Below are 17,968 nucleotides of genomic sequence, written 5' to 3'. Positions count from 1 at the left end.
GTTTTCAATATATTTGACATAAATTAAAAACCTTCATTAAAACATATATGTTTATATAGGTTCTTTTCTTGTCTGCTTTCACTTATTTGCCATAGGTAAAACCCATAACATGCCAAATACATGTGATTCCAATTTCAAGTGTTCGCACATAGATACGTTTTATTCTTTTTTTTTTCTTAGTATTTGCCTTGAGAATAGAAAAAAATGAGCTAGGCATCATGTATGACAGTTGCCAAAATGAGATATGAGTTATATAGGAGACATATCTTGTATGCACATATAGGGCCGCGCAAGCCCGATGAAGTTAGTGTTTACAAGTGTGGAGTCCTGTGAAGGTCCAGATGGAGACTGTTGTTTTTGTTTACCTTGTGAACCTCAGAATGAGCGAAGAAACTCGACACAGAGGAACATAAAAACCTCACTGCCAGCTGGCATTTCGAAAGTGTTATTGCAGAGCGACACAAAAAAAATAGGCAGAAGTATAAATGCATGTGCCATGGGTTACGTTGATCACTCAACGCAGATGTTTAAACCAGGCTTTATTAGAACAGAAAGTAATGGTTTATTTAAAAAAAATAAAAGACAAAATTAACTTCTCGACACAGCTGTATCTCTTCTAGACTTTATCTTTTTTCTTTACATAGTTTTTTAATTCCTTTTGTCTTTTAATAGTCTTTTAAAGTATTTTAAAAGACACGAAAGTATTCTAGTAGCTTCATAATTTTTACACTGAAACACTGAAGGAATGTAGTTTGTTTTGAGAATTTCTATTTTTTTTTTACTTTGAACTAACTGAGATTGTTGCTGTCTTTGGAGAATGAGAAAGTTCTCAGATTCCATCTCATTTCAAAATATCTTAACTTGACTTCCAAAGTCAAAAAAGGTTTCAAAGGTTTGGATCGACAGAGTGTGTAATTAACAACATAATTTGGGTGAACTAACCCTTTTAAGTAAACATCTATTTTTGATCACTCTTGTAATTTGCTTAAATCTTTCCTTACTTCATTAATCATTATTTTTAGGTTCAAGTGGTATTTGTAAGGAATTGGATGCAAGCAGGGTGTGTCTGTTTGTAAAGCATACAGTGCCATCTGCTGTAAAATTCCAAATTCAAGAGACAGTAGTGATTATTTTCCATCACAGCCCTACATATTAGATTTCATGATGTTCAATGTGCTCTACCTTTCTTATATCATTTGGCCATGCATTTTTCTAGACAAATACAAGCTCTGAATAAAAATTAGAATAAGTGATGTTTTTTTGCTTGTTGAAAACATTTTGAGCCTTAAAAACATTTTTTAAATATCAAAAACACATTCAAAAATCATCAGGACATTGAAACCAGTCAAGCTAAAATAATAGAATGGTAACTTTTTCCCAGCTTTCAGCACTATGCTGAAAATAAGTAACCATATTGTGATTATTACAGGATGTTAGAACAGGGATAGTCAAGTTTGTCCTCGAAAACCGAAATCCTGCAGAGTTTCTCTCCAGCTCAAAGCTAACACATCTGAACAAGCTAATCAAGATATAAGTGCTACTAAAATGCTACAGGCAGGTGAACTTATCAAGGCTGGTTAATAAACTCTGTAGAACTGCAGCACCCCAAGACTGATCCTGCCTTTCTCTGTGTTCAGTATTTCCAGTTTTGAATAGCCTCTATAAAACTTTCTTCAGATTGCAGTGTTTATAAGAATAAGAGCTCACAGTCTGTCATAAAGTCTGGGCTGAATTCAGGCTTCCACAAGGTCATGTGTATCAACCTCATTTGTGCTTTTCCTCCCCCTTTTGCTTGCAATCATGTCACTCCATTCACAACCAATCATCCGTCCACACCTCATCACTCATCCTCGCCTCACCTCTACCACCTTCCCTTCCTCTCCATATGACATGGCTCTGTCTTGCTCCCTCCATCCCGGTTCATCTTGTGATTGACAGTGGCGATGACTCCGCTGGATCTCCCTTGGCGTAAGTAGCCACAGTCTTTTTTCGATCCATCACAGCTGCACTGACTCATCCCATGTGTTAAATTCTCGTTTAGAGGCTGGTTGCTCATGATGTTTTTGGGTTATTTTCAATTACCATGGTTACCACTGTTAGGAATATCAAAGTAAGTCAAGTTCTGTAAGAAAAATAAATAATCTTATATTAAAAATGAAAAACCTCAACACAATGTTCTGAGTATATCTGCCAGGGGAGAATTGCATAGAACATCTAACATCTTACTTCACATTCTCCTAAAATGGTGTGTTATCCTAACTCATTCTTCAGTCACTTCCTTCATCACAGATCTCTCATTAAGATGGAACCAGGGGCGTAACTAGACCCGTTCTTCTGGGATATGAGCTCCAGTGAAATACTGCTGGTCTCCAGGAAAATTTTAGACCCACTGATAAATCTATCATGTGTCAGTGCTTGACATAATCCTTCAGCTATGAAGATGTGTGCCAGTTCATATATTAATCATGTTTTGATCAGTCTGACAAGAATGCAACAAGGGTTGTGTTTAAAATCACCCTCTTCAAGTTTAAATAGGGCACTATAAGAGAGGCGAGCCATTTATAGTTCAGTCTGAAACCATAGTGGGCATTATTGAGTGCACTCATTCATTAATTCCTATAAGGCACAGCCATATCGAGTTTACAAACAATGTGTGCTTTCAAATTAATTGATTTAACAATGTATCCATCCATTTTCCAAGCAGGTCTAAAGTAAGTGTGCATGGCACAGAGTTTTTCACAACAAAAGTTGCCCAATGGCCATTCCAACTAGCCTAATCTCTAAACTCAACTCAATAACTTGTCTTGGTAACACCTGCCTGACATATCTTGAAACTAAAACATTTTGATCACCGCCCTCTAGTGGCTGGTTGTACTGTATATGGCACAAACCCCACCCATTACATTTAAATAAATAAAACATGAGCCATACTAATAACTTTTAATGAAATTTTTAAAAAAAATTTCTTAGAGATGGTTTCTGATATTTTAGATAAAAAGTCTAGATTCCAGTTTTCTAGTAAATTATATTGCAGTCTGTACACTGTAAACCCTAATAAGTTGAGACTACTCAAGCGATTTGAGGAAAGTGATTACCTCAGTTCGTTTGAGTAATGGGGAATCCACAACTCAATTAATTGAGTTGACCAAATGTAGTCTCTTTATTGAGTTAATTTAAATGTTTAATTACAGATAACCTAAAATTGCTAATAGACTAAACTTCCAAATTTTTTCAGCTTTTATATTCTTTTCTTACTTATTCCCAAGGCTGTTTAAATCAACGTTGATATTTACCCGCACCATGTTGGTGTTTTGTAACATCGCATTTTTAGAAGGTGCGCTCAACCGCCAACCTCGAGGACCAGGACATACACATATGGACAATTTAGCTTACCTTTTCATCTATAGAGCATGTCTTTGGCCTTGTGGAGGAAACCAGAGCACCTGGAGGAAACCCACACGAACACTGGGAGTACAAACAAATTCCACACAAAAATGCCAACTGACTCGAACCAGCGACCTTTTTGCTGTTCGCTACCCACTGCGCCACCGTGTGGCCCCTGCATGTATATCACTTAAGAAAAACGTATATAAGCATTTAAATATCTAAATTAACTTTTCTCTTTCATCAGATGGGTTCAGGTAGTGCCTCTGTCCTGCTGCGCTTCAGCAAAATTCAGCATCACAAGCAAAATGACCACCTTGTGTCATATAACATATTAACCAATCAGTGCAATTGTCAAGGCAGAATTTCAAGCACAACCAATCATAACAAACACATGGTGAATTGTTTAAAGAAATTATAATGTTAAGTTCAGAGAACTTAAAATAATATATATTTTTTTGCTGCCTAATGAATAAGTTAAACACACCTGTATTTTAAGTAATGTCAAGTTAAATTAACTTAATACCTTAAGTAATACCAACAGCGGGGTTTACAGTGTAAATAGCAATGTGATTTTAAGAAGACTAAAAATTAAAAAAAATAGCACTTATCTCTGATGCACTGAAATGTTTGAGGTTGTTTCAAACATATTTTATAACACATGAAACAATAAATATCATGTTCATTTAATATTTCTTAAATATATATATATATATATATATATATATATATATATATATATATATATATATATATATATATATATATATATATATTTATATATATTTATATATATTTATATATTTAAATTTTAAATAAGCAGCTCTGCATTATTTGTGTATTCTCAACGATAAAGAAAATGTATTTCCTTTTATTTTAGACAGAGTATTAAAATATGGGCATGCTTATTTATTGTCAAGCAACAGTACTGGTTAAAGGCTAGAAATGTCCCTGGATTGAACTATAATTCATGCTATAATTACTTAACAATCTACAACAAGTAGAATAATATGTTAACATGTTTGCTTTCAACAAATGCAGCCTTTTTTATGGTTCTTGCAAACTTATTTATGCAATCATTTGTAATGAACTCAACATTTCGAGAACACTTGATCATGACTGTTCTTGTATTTTCTTTCTTTCTATTGGGGAGTAGTTCACTTCCTATTAAAGACCCTCTCGTGGACAGTGCTTCTCCAGTCTACCAGGCCGTGATCAAGCCTGATGATAAGGGCCTGGAGATGTCTGAATGGGCCCGTCGTGCCGCCAACCTGCAATCCAAATCCTTCCGCATCCTTGCTCATATCACAGGAACTGAATATTGTAAGTACAGGCATTACCTATTATAGCACTCTGTGAACTGGAAATAGGTCTGACTTGATATGATTCAGACATGATGATATTATTGTTTGTTTGATCAAATCAGTTTAGAAGATTTGGTGTATAAAGAGTAACTGGTGTTTTTTTTTTTTTCTCACAGTGCAAGATCCAGATGAGGAGGCTCTTAGAAAATCAAGGTAATCAACCACTTTGTTTCAGTTTTTGCTGTATTCACCCCGTTGAACACTGTAGCAATATATATAGCAATATATATATATATATATATATATATAAATATATATATATATATATATATATATATATATAATTTCTGAGAGTAAGCACGTCTGCGTTTAGAGTGGACTGGGGGCTCACAGGTTGACCATTATCTGTGCATGTGCCTGTCCACCAGTGATATACAGCCACATTGCACTGCTATGAGTGTGATATTGCATTTATACAACAGTTCGATGGCCTAATCATGTGTATAAAAAAATGAAAATCAAACACATAGACTCTAAAAATCTTTGGTATGGGGAACTACTTTCTTCCGCCATTCCTTCACATCTGCAGCTGAGGTCAGAACAGAAGAAGCAGAGTCATTACTAATTCACAAATGTCACTTTAGAGCTAGTATTTGAATAATTTTCTAGCGTAATATCTAAAGTGATGCCAAAACAGGTTACTTTGCTCACATATCAAGATTAAAAGGCTGAACAGCATGAAATGCCATCAGTTTACAGAGATTTCACAGTATTTCTCTGTAGCTATCGGAAGATCACAATAATTAACCCTCAAAAAAGTAACTCAGGGTTATACAAAGAGTCCCATGTCACACTTAACACTCTACAATTATTTGGTATATGTACAGCACTACAACATAGAAAAGAGAGAGATCGACTTAGAATATCACTTACCTGTTTTATAATGATTTGATCAGCTGTAGTTAGGAATTACGCTGTTTCTCTTCTAAGACCTTATTATGCGGTCTCTGTTGCCATCTTGTTGATGGACAACATCAACCGTCTTTGCTCAGCTCAAAGACAGGCTAATGGCCGCCAACTCTCAGAAATTGTAAATATTTAAATTAGGCACTACCCTTACAAATAAACTGCATAGTTACAATCTAAACAACTACTTTATTGACTAAAAAAAACCCCTGAAAACTACATTATGTTGTCCAACAGCTGCAATATTTGTCAAAATGTAGAGAGTCCTCTGCTTGTTGCTGTATGTGGGTGGAGTAATGCACAGGGGTAAAGAGTTAAGAGGCTTAACGAATGCTGTTATTTGCTGAATATTGCACGGCTATTAACCAATCAGATTCATAAACAAAACAGAACTGTTGTAGAAAATTAAATAAGATTTTATTTTTATGAGTGATTTAATATCTTTGTTAATACATCAAAATAAGTGCACTTTAAAGTACTTTAAAGCAAATGTTAAAGCATTAAATTAACATTTTGTTGTTTCCCAAACAAAAGAAATGAACTGAACTGAAATGTTTCATTCTTATGTGCCTACATATGTTTAAATTGCATAATGCCAAGATCTACATTAACCATACGCAAAAAAAAGTCATTTAGTGAGACCAAATGCTTAAAAGAAGTGTTTCAGACACTGTGAAAGACGAAATGATGCTGCAATATATATTATGAGAAAAGCAAAGTGCTTTTTTAACCTTTGATGCAGACAGATCTTTTGTAGTGGAACTCCAAACTATAAAATCAAAACCTTAAAAAGAGCATAATAGGAGCACTTGAATATTTGACACACGCTAGCTCTTTCATCGGCGGATTTGAAAAGGCAAAGTGTTGAATTTGTACAGTTTAAGAATGTAGGTGTATTAATTTATGAATATGTACCTTTCTGGTTTCATAGGGAGAAGTTTGAATCTGAAGTAAAAGGCCCAAGATTTGCCAAACTGAAAAACTGGCACCACGGCCTGTCTGCACAGATCCTAAACATCCAGGGGTAAAAATGTCACCCGATGTTGCTGGAAAAAAGTTGAGGCAGCATTCAACCAGGAATCAGGAAGTCGATGTAAAGTGAAGTGCAATGGGTCAATAGGACAGAGAGGAGTAGTCTAGTGACTGGAATGTGAGTTAGAGTTATTAACTAGCCTGTAGACGAGTACATAAAGCTCCTGTGTTCAATGTTCATATGTCTGTTTGTTTCATGTACAGTGCCTATAGAAAAATCATCATGCAGCTTTGAAATAATTACTTTATTCATCATACAACCTGACATCAAATCGCGTTCCAAATAACTCTTCCAGCCTTTGAAATATTTTGTAGCCTTCTCCTAACCTGTGCCTTTCTACAACTTTATCTTGAAGGTCTTTTGAAAGCAGGGTGTAATGCGAGTAAAGGGATAGATTTTCACACGGTGTGATGACTTTCTATAGGCATTGTAACTTTCAGCCACTGAAACATAGTGCATAGTGCTTAGTTGTCATTTTCTTTTTCATTTTATGTTTCTCTTTTGGCTGCTCTGTTTATTCTAAATTATTGCTGAGTAATGAATTGCCTGAATGAATTGCTAATGTAAAAAAAAAAAACTAACCCTTAGAGAAATGATAAAATATATGTACCACATCCACTTTAATACACTACAGCACATATTGAAACCAAATGTACTATTGTCAATGTGAATAAAACATTATTACTTTTAACCAAATAAACAACAGTGTTGCAAATATTATTGTCTTCCAGTTAGCCACAATCACTTGCGTTCCATTGTGGGAAAAAAATGTTTAGCAGAATGTTCAGTTCAACATTTTGTAAACAATATGAGTGAATGGGGTTTTTGAGTATGCAAAAATACAAAAATGATCATAGCCAGTTTGAAATGTTTTATAATTGTTTTTGAAGTCATAAAGGCCCGCCAGTGATCAGGCACACACACAGACACACAGACACACAGACACAGACACACACACACACACACACACACACACACACACACACACACACACACACACACACACACACACACACACACACACACAATAATGACTTCTGATGTCCCTGGCATTAATTTGAAAGAACTGTAGGCCATTCTTAATGGCTCGACATGACTATTTTGGGTGTGCTTAGCTCTCTGGAAGGTGTGATTACACTTGGCAGGCTTGCTTTGAATAAAACGAACTCTGCATTGATTTCTCTGTTAGTGCAGTTCATTTGATTAACTAAGAACTTAGTCCACTTCCACAAGAACTCTTGTAAAATGTAAATGCGACTTGACCACAGACATCTAAATGAATCAAAAGTGGTTCAATATTTGACAATGAAATGAACAGGAAGTTTTGTATGAGTAATGAAATTAAATAATACACAATTTATTTAATGACAACAATTCGCATTAAATTAGCATCTTACATAGGTTTTCTTAGTGATCATGTGACACTGAAGACAGTAATCACTATTACAATTATTCATTCATTCATTCCTTTACGGCTTAGTCCCTTTATTAGTCTGGGGTTGCTACAGCAGAACGAATCACCAACTTATCCAGCATATGTTTTACGCAGCGGATGCCCTTCCAGCTGCAACCCATCACTGGAAAGCATCCATACACTCCCATTCACATACATACATTACGAACAATTTAGCTTACCCAATTCACCCACACCACGTCTTTGGACTTGTGGGGAAAACTGGAGCAACTGGAGAAAACACGGGGAGAACATGCAAACTCCACACAGAAATGCCAGCTTACCCAGCCGAGGTTAGAACCAGCGACCTTCTTGCTGTGAGGTGATCGTGCTACCCACTGCACCATTGTGACCCATCACTATAAAATAAATATGACAAAAAATTCAGTTTTCCATCACATAAATAATTACATTGTAAACAAAAAAAAATCTAAATAGAAAATCATTGAATGTGAATTAATAACTGAATATTTGTTATAGAAATTAACCTAACCACTTATTTCATCAACATGATAAAAACATTAAAATATAAAATCATTGAATTTGATTGATATTCTAAAACTGGATATTTGTTATAGAAATTAACCTAACCGCTTATTTTATCAACATTATGAAAACATTTAAATAGAAAATCATTTAATATGATTTAATATTTTAAAACTGAATATTTGTTATAGAAATCAACCTGCTTATTTTATCAGCATTATAAAAACATTAAAATAGAAAATCTTTGAATATGAATTAATATTTATTCATTCATTTTCCTTTGGCTTAATACCTTTATTTATCAGGGGAATGAACTGGCAACTTAAACAGCATATGTTTTATGCTGCAGATGCAACCCAATACTGGGAAACACCCATACTCATACTCTTGGACTGTGGGTAAACCAGAGCACTCTAAGAAGATCCACACCAACCAGGAAAACATGCAAACTCCACACAGAAATGTCAACTTCCCCAGCCGGGACTCGAAACAGCGACCTTCTTGCTGTGAGGCAACAGGGCTAACCACTGAGACACCGTGTTGCTCTAACTGTGTTAACCTTTTTACTTATTTAAAAATGTAAAATAGTATAAAAATATTACCTGCTTCAACGAAAGTTTACTTTAAATTTCTCATATTTATCTAAATTCATACCTCATGGTGAGTCTGGCTATATTCACCAAGCCAATTTCTGCAACACCTCAACTGCCCTGTAGATGGTAATGTAATTAGGAGTGATGACGTTGTTCAATCTTACTTTCTGGTTATAAGTTCATAATTCTCCCCACGTGTTTTTGTTTATATTATCTTATTTATATTAAAATATACGCGCATTTAACACTTCGTTAATCTTGTGCTAGATTATATTCATTATTATACATTTAAATTGCAAACTGTGGCATATTAAACACTTCCACGTTTTGTCAACAGATGGCACCCGCAGTTCTGATTTTGGTAGGACCTCCTCCCATTCATCCATCTCCTCGCTCTCCGGCGCGTTTCTCTTGCTTGTTATTCGCCGCGCGCGTCCGCGAGTAAAACGCTCGCGCTCAGACGCGCGGCAGTGATTGGAGGACGAAAGCAGCGCGAGGTTGTGATTGGAGGACTGAATCAGGGCTCATCGCGTTACGCGCACGAGTGGAATGTTCCCTCACAGAGAGGCACAACTAGAGAAAAAAGAACGAAAGAAACAGGAGAAAACGTTCTCGAAAGAGAGAAAAATCACATAGAACCACACCAGGGAAACTCTTTATTATTCACGCTTTGAAGTAGATTTTCGTCACGTGCCATAAGCCCTGATTTGGAAGGCTTTGGACTGTTTTAGCAGCTTCATCAAATAGGTAAGTGGGAATTCCGGATATTTGCGTGATGATTTTCTTTCCGGTTGTGGAGGGAGAAAGTTTGTCTCTTGTCATGGTTTCGTTTTGCAAAATAATGGACGCTCTTAACGAACATAGTACTAAAATAATATCAGTTAAAGGTATTCAGAGTGTTGTACATCTGCGTCTGCGTGTTAATAATCAATTTTGTTTATGCCATATTATATTATCTTTTTCTACAACACCCATGTTCTCATTTAAGGCAAACCTCATTTATACTGTCTGTCTACGCTGCTTCGTGTTTCGTCTATTGTATTTGTTTGGTGTTGTATTTGTTTGTATGTTTGCTGTTGCTTTGATAGCATCTGTGTTTGGGTTTTGTTATCATGTCCCAACATGCATCGCGTAAAATCACGTTGACTACCTGCTTGTGTAGTTTGGATTGGCCTTTGTCAGAAGCTGAATAGAAAACAGTTTCTCCTTGATTAGAGGGTTTTGTTCTTTTTACATCAACTTTGCAGCATTTTAATTGTAATTGACAGGCTGCACACTGTTTTTTAACTGAATGTAAATGTTTAGATGCTGTCTGTTGGCATTTGCATGGTTTGTTTGTCCTGTGGTTGCTACAAAACCTCAAACATAATAAGAGAGAAAATAGTGGCTTTATTTCTGCTTGTTGGTATAGTCACGACTTCAGTAATGAACAAAATATGCTGTTCGTTACGATTATTGTATTAACAACAATACTGTTTTAATCATGCTATTACATTTGTCATTTATATGGCCACAGATGAATTTGATTTCTTATTTTTTTTAGTTTACATTAATTTGGTTATTTCTACATCTAAACACTGTTGTTGCTAAGACAAAAATGACATATCCATTGTTATTAATAACCCAATCAAGTCGAAAATTGCAGTCAAACTGATAATTTTATATCTGTTAAATTAAAACATAAGGATAAGGTAAAACTTTATTGTCCCAGTTATGTAAATTTGTCTTGGGCTATTGTCCTTAGCTGCAGTCATCACATACGTAAAAAGATAATACAAACATACAAAAAGCAAATGTGTATATAAAATTATAAATCTACAACCCCACCCCCAAAAAGTTACATACACACCTCCATATATAAACCCACAAATAGGCAAAAAATAAATACTATCAATCCAAGCCACCACTATTTAATAGCTTAATGCTCACTTGATAAATGAGTTTTTTTATCTATTTATTCTACAGCAAAGAACCTTTTCCTCATAGATGACAGCTCATTGTCAGCATGCAGAACATGTAAGAAGTCACATACAATTTATTTTTTAATTTCGCAATTATTCGTTAAATTAAGTTTATTTACATCATTAATATTACCATCATCTAGGGTTGTCGCGATACGATTAATTCATGTTACGATACTTTTCCAGCTGAAGTATCGTGATACCAAGTAGTATTGTGATACTGTAATTCATACCTCATATCTATGAAATAAAGAAAATAGTCTGAAATACTACCGTTTATGAATTAATGATTCTCTTATTATTGAAAAAAAGTATTTGCTTGTCACTTCACCTAAAATGTATTTGTTCTTTTTGTTTATTTTGTAGATAACTGACCATCAAAAAATACTTTAAAATAAAGATACAAATTATGCCAAATTCAATTAGTTAAAAAAAGAGCATTTTTCCAACCAAATTAGGCTTTATGAAGTGGTCTAAAATTGTTCCAATGTTTCCTGTATCTATTGTTCTTTTTAGTCTCATCAGGTAAGATTCCAAAGTAATTCAAAATTTCACTTTGCGAGTCGCTGTTTTTAAGAGATTGTCGCAGTTGTTGTAGCTACTGAATCATATTGACGAGCAGAATTAAACTGATTTAGATTCGAAACGAAGCGTCAGAAAATGAGCAATAGGCTACCATAAAAGGTCTGCATTCTACACAGTTTTGCAACTTTAAAGAGCTCCACAGATTATTCAAATAAAATGATCTGTTATTGCACAAACATATAAGCATTTAGTGACTTATCTATTGTAAATAGACATTTAATAATGATACTAGCTTTTACAGTGACACTACAGTGGCACAGCCAGTAATTTGGAGCCATACTATCACCATACTACCATAGTAATCCTACAGTAAACCCATAGTAAACAGTGCAACCATTATCATCATTACTTTAGGAACGACAATTACAGTACAGTAATATAACTTCTAATGCTGATTTTCTTTTGCTGATGTCTTGAATTTTAACATTTTGTTTTGGTTATGAGGACACGCGTCTGTACATGATACGACAATAGATTTTGCTTGGATGTTTGTTACCACAATTGAATCATCTTTGTGTGTGTGTGTGTGATATTATGGCATATTTTTGCTGTAAGATTTTCTTTCTTTTGAGTTCTTTGAGAGCAACTTTTAGAATAAGTGTAAATCTTTTTTTTTTTTTTTGGTCCCGTTGACCCTCTACAACACCCAGAGAATGAACAGACCAGTGATTACTCCCAGGGGCTATTAAGCAGAGACAGAGATAAATCTCCTACGAGGAAAGAGGCAGCTTTATCCATATATCTTAATTTACCGTGGTATTGGTCTTGCAGATTTGTGAAGGGGAAAAAAGCTGAAAGCTCCAAATGAAAAACAGAGAACCTCAGAGAGGCCTGCGCTTGCTCTTGGCTCTTCTGAGAAGCCCTCTCTTTTTTTAGTGGCAGTGTTCGGAAACACAAATAGACCTAATGCCTACAGTTTATTTTCCCTCTCTCTGTGTTGTCTTGAATACGAATAGTTGTTCAAGTAAACACAGGGCACTTTCAGCTACTTAAATATCCTGAAACTGCTCGACTGTGGAGATATCATTGTGAACAGATTTGAGTTTGCATGCTGGCAAGTGTGAATAATGTTAATTGAAGGCAGACTGGAGTGTCTTTATGCATGCCTTCAATGGGCTGTGGAGATTCCTGTTGCATGCATTAACCGCCAGATGTATTCTCATGTACCACTGTGTGAAAGATACTGCTTCAACTCTTTAGTGAATAAAGCATTATTTACTGTGAATCGAATCGTATTATTATTTGCATTTGTTTAGCCTAGTCTATAAAAAATATGTGAAAAGTGCATATACCCAAAATATATTGAGGCAGTCGTAAAATAATTAAAAATACTTAAATTATTGTAATAATTAAATCTTAATACTTTGCCACTATTGCTCTTTGTGAGCAAGATATCTTTATTTCTTTACATTAATACATTTTAACATATGTATCAGTAAGTACAGAAGTATATTGCTTTTTTTATTTATCCATAAATATGTCTTTTATAATGAATGGCGATGGCATGTTATGTCATTCTTATTTTGACATTCTATTTTTATAGGACTCATTTGTAGCATTAGACACTTTGCTTGCGTTTAATACGCTCTCAGTGCTTATCAAATTACATTTGTAAATGTAGTTTGATGTAAAATAGGGCTTTAAAATATATTGTTTTAGATAGGGATGCACCGATATGGATTTTTTGGGCGATATCGATAACAAATAATTCTTTCGATATGGAGGTTGATAACCTGTATATTAGAGGATAAAAAATATGTCAAAATGTTATAGTTCTGTACAATGAACAACTGATTTTATAAAAACAAACTTCATTAAAGTTGAGAACAGATCTTCGGATAGCCTACTCAAAGGAAAAAATAGCAATAATTTCAAAATTGCAAGATCATTATATAGACCTATATTCACGATTTCACATCAGTTAGCATGCCAAAAACAGATTATTTTCTTTTCTTTGCATAGCAAGTTAATATGCAACTTGACTATTCGAGTTTTGACCTAAATTTGATATCAAACCGATAACATTAAAAATAGCATTAATCGGCCGATAACGATATGGCTGCTGATATATCTTGCATGTCTAGTTTCAGTATCGATTTTGCAAAGTACACATTCACAATAGTCACATTGCAATAAATGCAATGTTGAGTCTGAATTTGTTGAATAGGAGCCACATAATTGTATTTAATTACTTTATTTATATGTAATATACTGTAAATAATTTAGGGGAAAAAATGTTCCTTGTTGTAACTTTTGTCTTGTTTTTAGTTCAAATATCTTTATTTCAAAGCAAAAGCAAGATTATTGTTCTTCCCCCACCGGCAGATAATTTAGCTTGTTTTAAGGAAAAACTATACATTTTGATTTAATGCTTTTCAAGTTGAAAACAAAACAATATTTTTATATGATGGAACAACTTTTTGATAGTTGGACTACAAATGATACAGCAAAGTAAGAATAGCATTTATTAGAATTGTAATTGTTCCATTTCTGTACCAAATGTCAAATAGTCCCATTAAAACCATTTTGTAAAACTGTAGTCTATCGCAATATTTATCACAGAAACAAAAAATATGGCAATTTCAGATTTTTCCAGAGTCATGCAGCCCTAATTTCAGATGAGGTATTTGGGGTATGTTTAGTAGTACATTTCATATACACACTCTTGTACATGTCAACGAAAAGGCAGGGCTTGTTGTACAGATCACATAAAAAAACACTGAACTAAATCCTTCCTCAAACCAAACTAGTAGTTTAAGTAGTTTAAGTAGTAGTTTACCCTTTTTGTGGATCTTGTGAAACTGTAGTCATATCAAAATATTTATCACAGAAACCAAAATATGGCAATATCAGATTTTTCCAATGTTGCGCAGCCCTAATTTCAAATGACTTACTTTTGTCTTGTTGCACCTTTCATATACACACTCTTCTTGTACATGTCAACGAGAAGGCAGGGCTTGTTGTACAGATCACGCAACAAAACCACTGACCTAAATCCTTACTTAGACTAAACTAGTAGTTTTTAAGAACCAACACACAAGCAAAGTGAATTGAGTTACCTTGATTTTGCATAGCTTTTACTTCTTTTGTGGATCTTGTAAAACTGTAGTCATATAACAATATTCAATCGCAGAAAAATAAAATATCGCAATATCAGATTTTTCCAATATCCTGCAGCCCTAATGCAGACGTTAAAGTGGAAATCTTTGATTCTTATATAATATTGGTATGCACACACATACATCCCTTAACTGTTTAAACTGAGAAAGTGCGAATTCAAAATGTGCAGTGACATATGACCAACCATTAACCAATTTTCTTGTCTAAAAGAAGTCCAAATAGTTTGTGTATAATTGATTCCAAATCCTATTTAGATTTGATTTGATATTTTAAAGGAAACTAGAGAAAAAAAATGAAAAGGCAAGTGATTTTTGTTGTGTCGTAAGCATTAATAAGACAACAATTTGTTATGTAAGTGCATGAATTGTTTAAATGGAGACGTATAATCTGGACTGCTTGCCCTGAAGCATGTTTATAAGGTTAGCCCTGCCCTTCACACAGGAATTCACATTCACAGTCTGATAGATGCGACCTGCGTCTGTTTATTCTCACAAACCACAAATTTCTTGCCATTTGCATCAAGTTTTTTGTGATCACCTGGCATATTTGCTAGTGCAAGATGTGGGTTTAACTATTTCAAGAACCCCACAGCACCCCACCCACCTCCAGCAGCACATGAAACCTTCAGCGATCCGAATTGCTCTTGCAGCTACGGGCCAGAAAAAGGCCTGCGCTCTGCTTGCAACTAAAATAGAAGGCCAGAAGTGGGAGGGGAAGAGAGAACCAAATCTAATTTTCTCCCTAAGAGCCAGGCTTTCTTTATTTATATATCGTTATGGCTGTATTTAAAAGAGGAATGGTGGACTGTTTCCTCCATGCATGACTCGATCTTTATTTTTCAGCCTGTGGGCCGTCGTCTGGCCTTAGAAGAGCTTCTCCTTGGAAAGGGGGGAGGAAAGAGAGAAAGGGAATGAGAGGGAGGGAGAGTGGAAAGGGGGAAGAGAGAGGAAAAGAATCAGGTTTCGGTCCCTGTGCGCTCTAAGCTGAATCAGACAAGAAAGCAATATCGCTCCAACCCAGACGTTCCTTTAAGCAAAGACACTTTTAGTTTTACATGCTTGTGTTTGCTTAAAGCCCCAAAATACTTCAAATGCAATTCTAAAAACAAACTGTTATGACGATGATTCAAATGGAGATTGTAAAAAGTTTGTTTTGCTTTGTAAACACTATTGAATTTATTATTAGTTTGTGGCAATTGTATTAATAACATCTTAATAGTGTTAAGTGGAGTTTTTTCATTTTGTTTTTCAGTATGTTGCGGTCAAATGTCTGTCTGTATAAATATAAACATTGAAGAGCTGCTATAAACTAGGATGAAATGAAAAGTACTCTAATTAAAAACAACAATGGCACTGTTTTTTTTTAATACAGAAAATTGGCTAGCTTTAAAACAATCTACAATAAAAAGTGGTGAATTCCTGAGCTTCTGCGATCAGATGCTTTTCTAACTGCTGTTTTCTCACTGCTGGAATTTATGTTTCAATTAAATAAGATTTCAATATAAAAACCATCAAACCTTTATGAATGCCAAGTCTACAAATGGCTTGCAACTAGGGCTGGGCTGATAAATAATATTAAATCAAATTGGGATAAAATTTATGTCAAAAACAATGATAAGCTCTGGGCTTTTTACTCTATATTGATCTAAGTCACACATAGGCATGGGCCGGTATAAGATTCTGACGGTATGATAACCTTGGATAAAAATATCACGGTTTCACTTTATCGCAGTATTGTGATTATTGCTCCAAAATGTATACTTTTTAAATGTCTGGGTAAAAAACTACAATTTCTTTCCCTCTGAAAAGAATATATTTTATTTTTTGAAAGATTTAAAATATTTTGGAGCAGTAAACATGTCAGGCTAAATAATGAAAATAAATCATTGAATTGTGCTGTCTTCATTAATTTCAAAAACACTGATTTCTCTACATTTTATATAATTCTATCACTGCAGTATCTATCGCTGCAGATACTGTTGTCCAAAAAAAACTAACAAAAAATAAAAAAAAAATCTTACACATACCTTAGAAAAGGTATTAGAAATGTTTTTACAGTTTTAAAACCTTGACTTTTCCAAACCGCGGTATACATTGAAAATGGTTATTGTCCCACGCCTAGTCACACAGCAGAAATGTGCAACAATGGGAATCTAAAAGTGTATTGATATTAGAGATGTATCGAATTTTTTGACAGTGAAAATTTATCAGACAAAAAATATGTTATGCCATTTAATGGATCCTCTAATTTTTGTGGCTTCAGTCATTGTTGGGGTACTTTTTTAAATCTGGAAGCTTTAACAACTTTTCTCGAAATAGATATTGTTATTGTTTAATATGGAAAGTAATTATCGCGATTGCATTTTTGCCATATTGCCCAACCCTAATTGCAACTGGCAATTGAAAAATGATTCTTTTGAAAAGCTTTGAGAAGGGACAAAAGTTGTTTCAGGTTGAAATAACACACACACACACACACACACACACACACACACACACGCACATTACAAAGAAGCCAACTTTTATGACCGGGACACACCAATCCAACGGCAAACAACTAGCACCAACAAACTAAACTCTGTTGTTTCCTTGCATTTGATCGCATTGAAACCTAAAAGCAACACACCAAATTAATGAAAGCCAACTGAAATGGGAGCTGCATTCTCTGCCTACATAAGAGAACATGTCTTTCCTCTCCATAGGGGGCAGTAGTCTGTTTTTTGTTCAGCAAAGGGAAGCCAAACTTCTGACGCACACAGACAAAGCGTAAACAAAGCACTTAGTTCCATTATCACTATAATTTTCACTCACCATGGAAGGATTCACTCTTTCAAATATGTCTGATAATCTAAAAATTCATATAGTTTGCAAATGTTTGAGAAATGTAGTAAAATTATAGCCGATGTCTTTGTGATCTTTCTTGGCTTGGCTCTTTATTTGCTACGTGACTTTATGTTACACTCGCATTCTGATTTGTTGCTGAATAACATGTCAGAGCGCTCTCTTCAGCTGATGGTCCAATGCTGATTCTGAAACTTTAATCATATAGGTAAACACAAAACAAAAGTTTCAGTCTGTAGCTCC

The 17,968-nt window shown here is 34.6% G+C and overlaps 2 protein-coding genes across 7 annotated transcripts in view; both read left to right on the top strand.

The window, feature by feature from the left end:
* ldb3b (LIM domain binding 3b) overlaps positions 1–7,404 on the top strand; it is a 39,461-nt gene extending 32,057 nt beyond the window's left edge. For 2 of the 5 annotated variants that reach the window (XM_087274697.1, XM_087274698.1), the window contains exons 7-10: positions 1,939–1,968; positions 4,541–4,707; positions 4,865–4,901; positions 6,586–7,404. In XM_087274697.1, the coding sequence (XP_087130823.1) occupies positions 1,939–1,968; positions 4,541–4,707; positions 4,865–4,901; positions 6,586–6,682 (331 nt within the window). In that variant the 3' untranslated portion in view covers positions 6,683–7,404. The remainder of the gene's footprint in view (positions 1–1,938; positions 1,969–4,540; positions 4,708–4,864; positions 4,902–6,585) is intronic. The other 3 variants (XM_087274695.1, XM_087274696.1, NM_199858.3) reach the window with 2 other exon arrangements.
* Positions 7,405–9,778: 2,374 nt separating this feature from the next.
* Positions 9,779–17,968, top strand: part of bmpr1ab (bone morphogenetic protein receptor type 1Ab) — a 72,012-nt gene continuing 63,822 nt past the window's right edge. The window contains exon 1 of one of the 2 annotated variants that reach the window (XM_087274931.1): positions 9,779–9,966. The gene's annotated coding sequence lies outside the window, so the exon portion shown is untranslated. 2 annotated transcript variants of the gene reach the window in all.

This window comes from Danio rerio, chromosome 12 (assembly GCF_052040795.2).
Source record: "Danio rerio strain M-AB ecotype USA chromosome 12, GRCz13ab, whole genome shotgun sequence".
NCBI classification, from domain to species: Eukaryota; Metazoa; Chordata; class Actinopteri; order Cypriniformes; family Danionidae; genus Danio; species Danio rerio.
The sequence above is the reverse complement of the archived record's forward strand: the minus strand, read 5'-3'. Positions and strand labels throughout refer to the sequence as shown.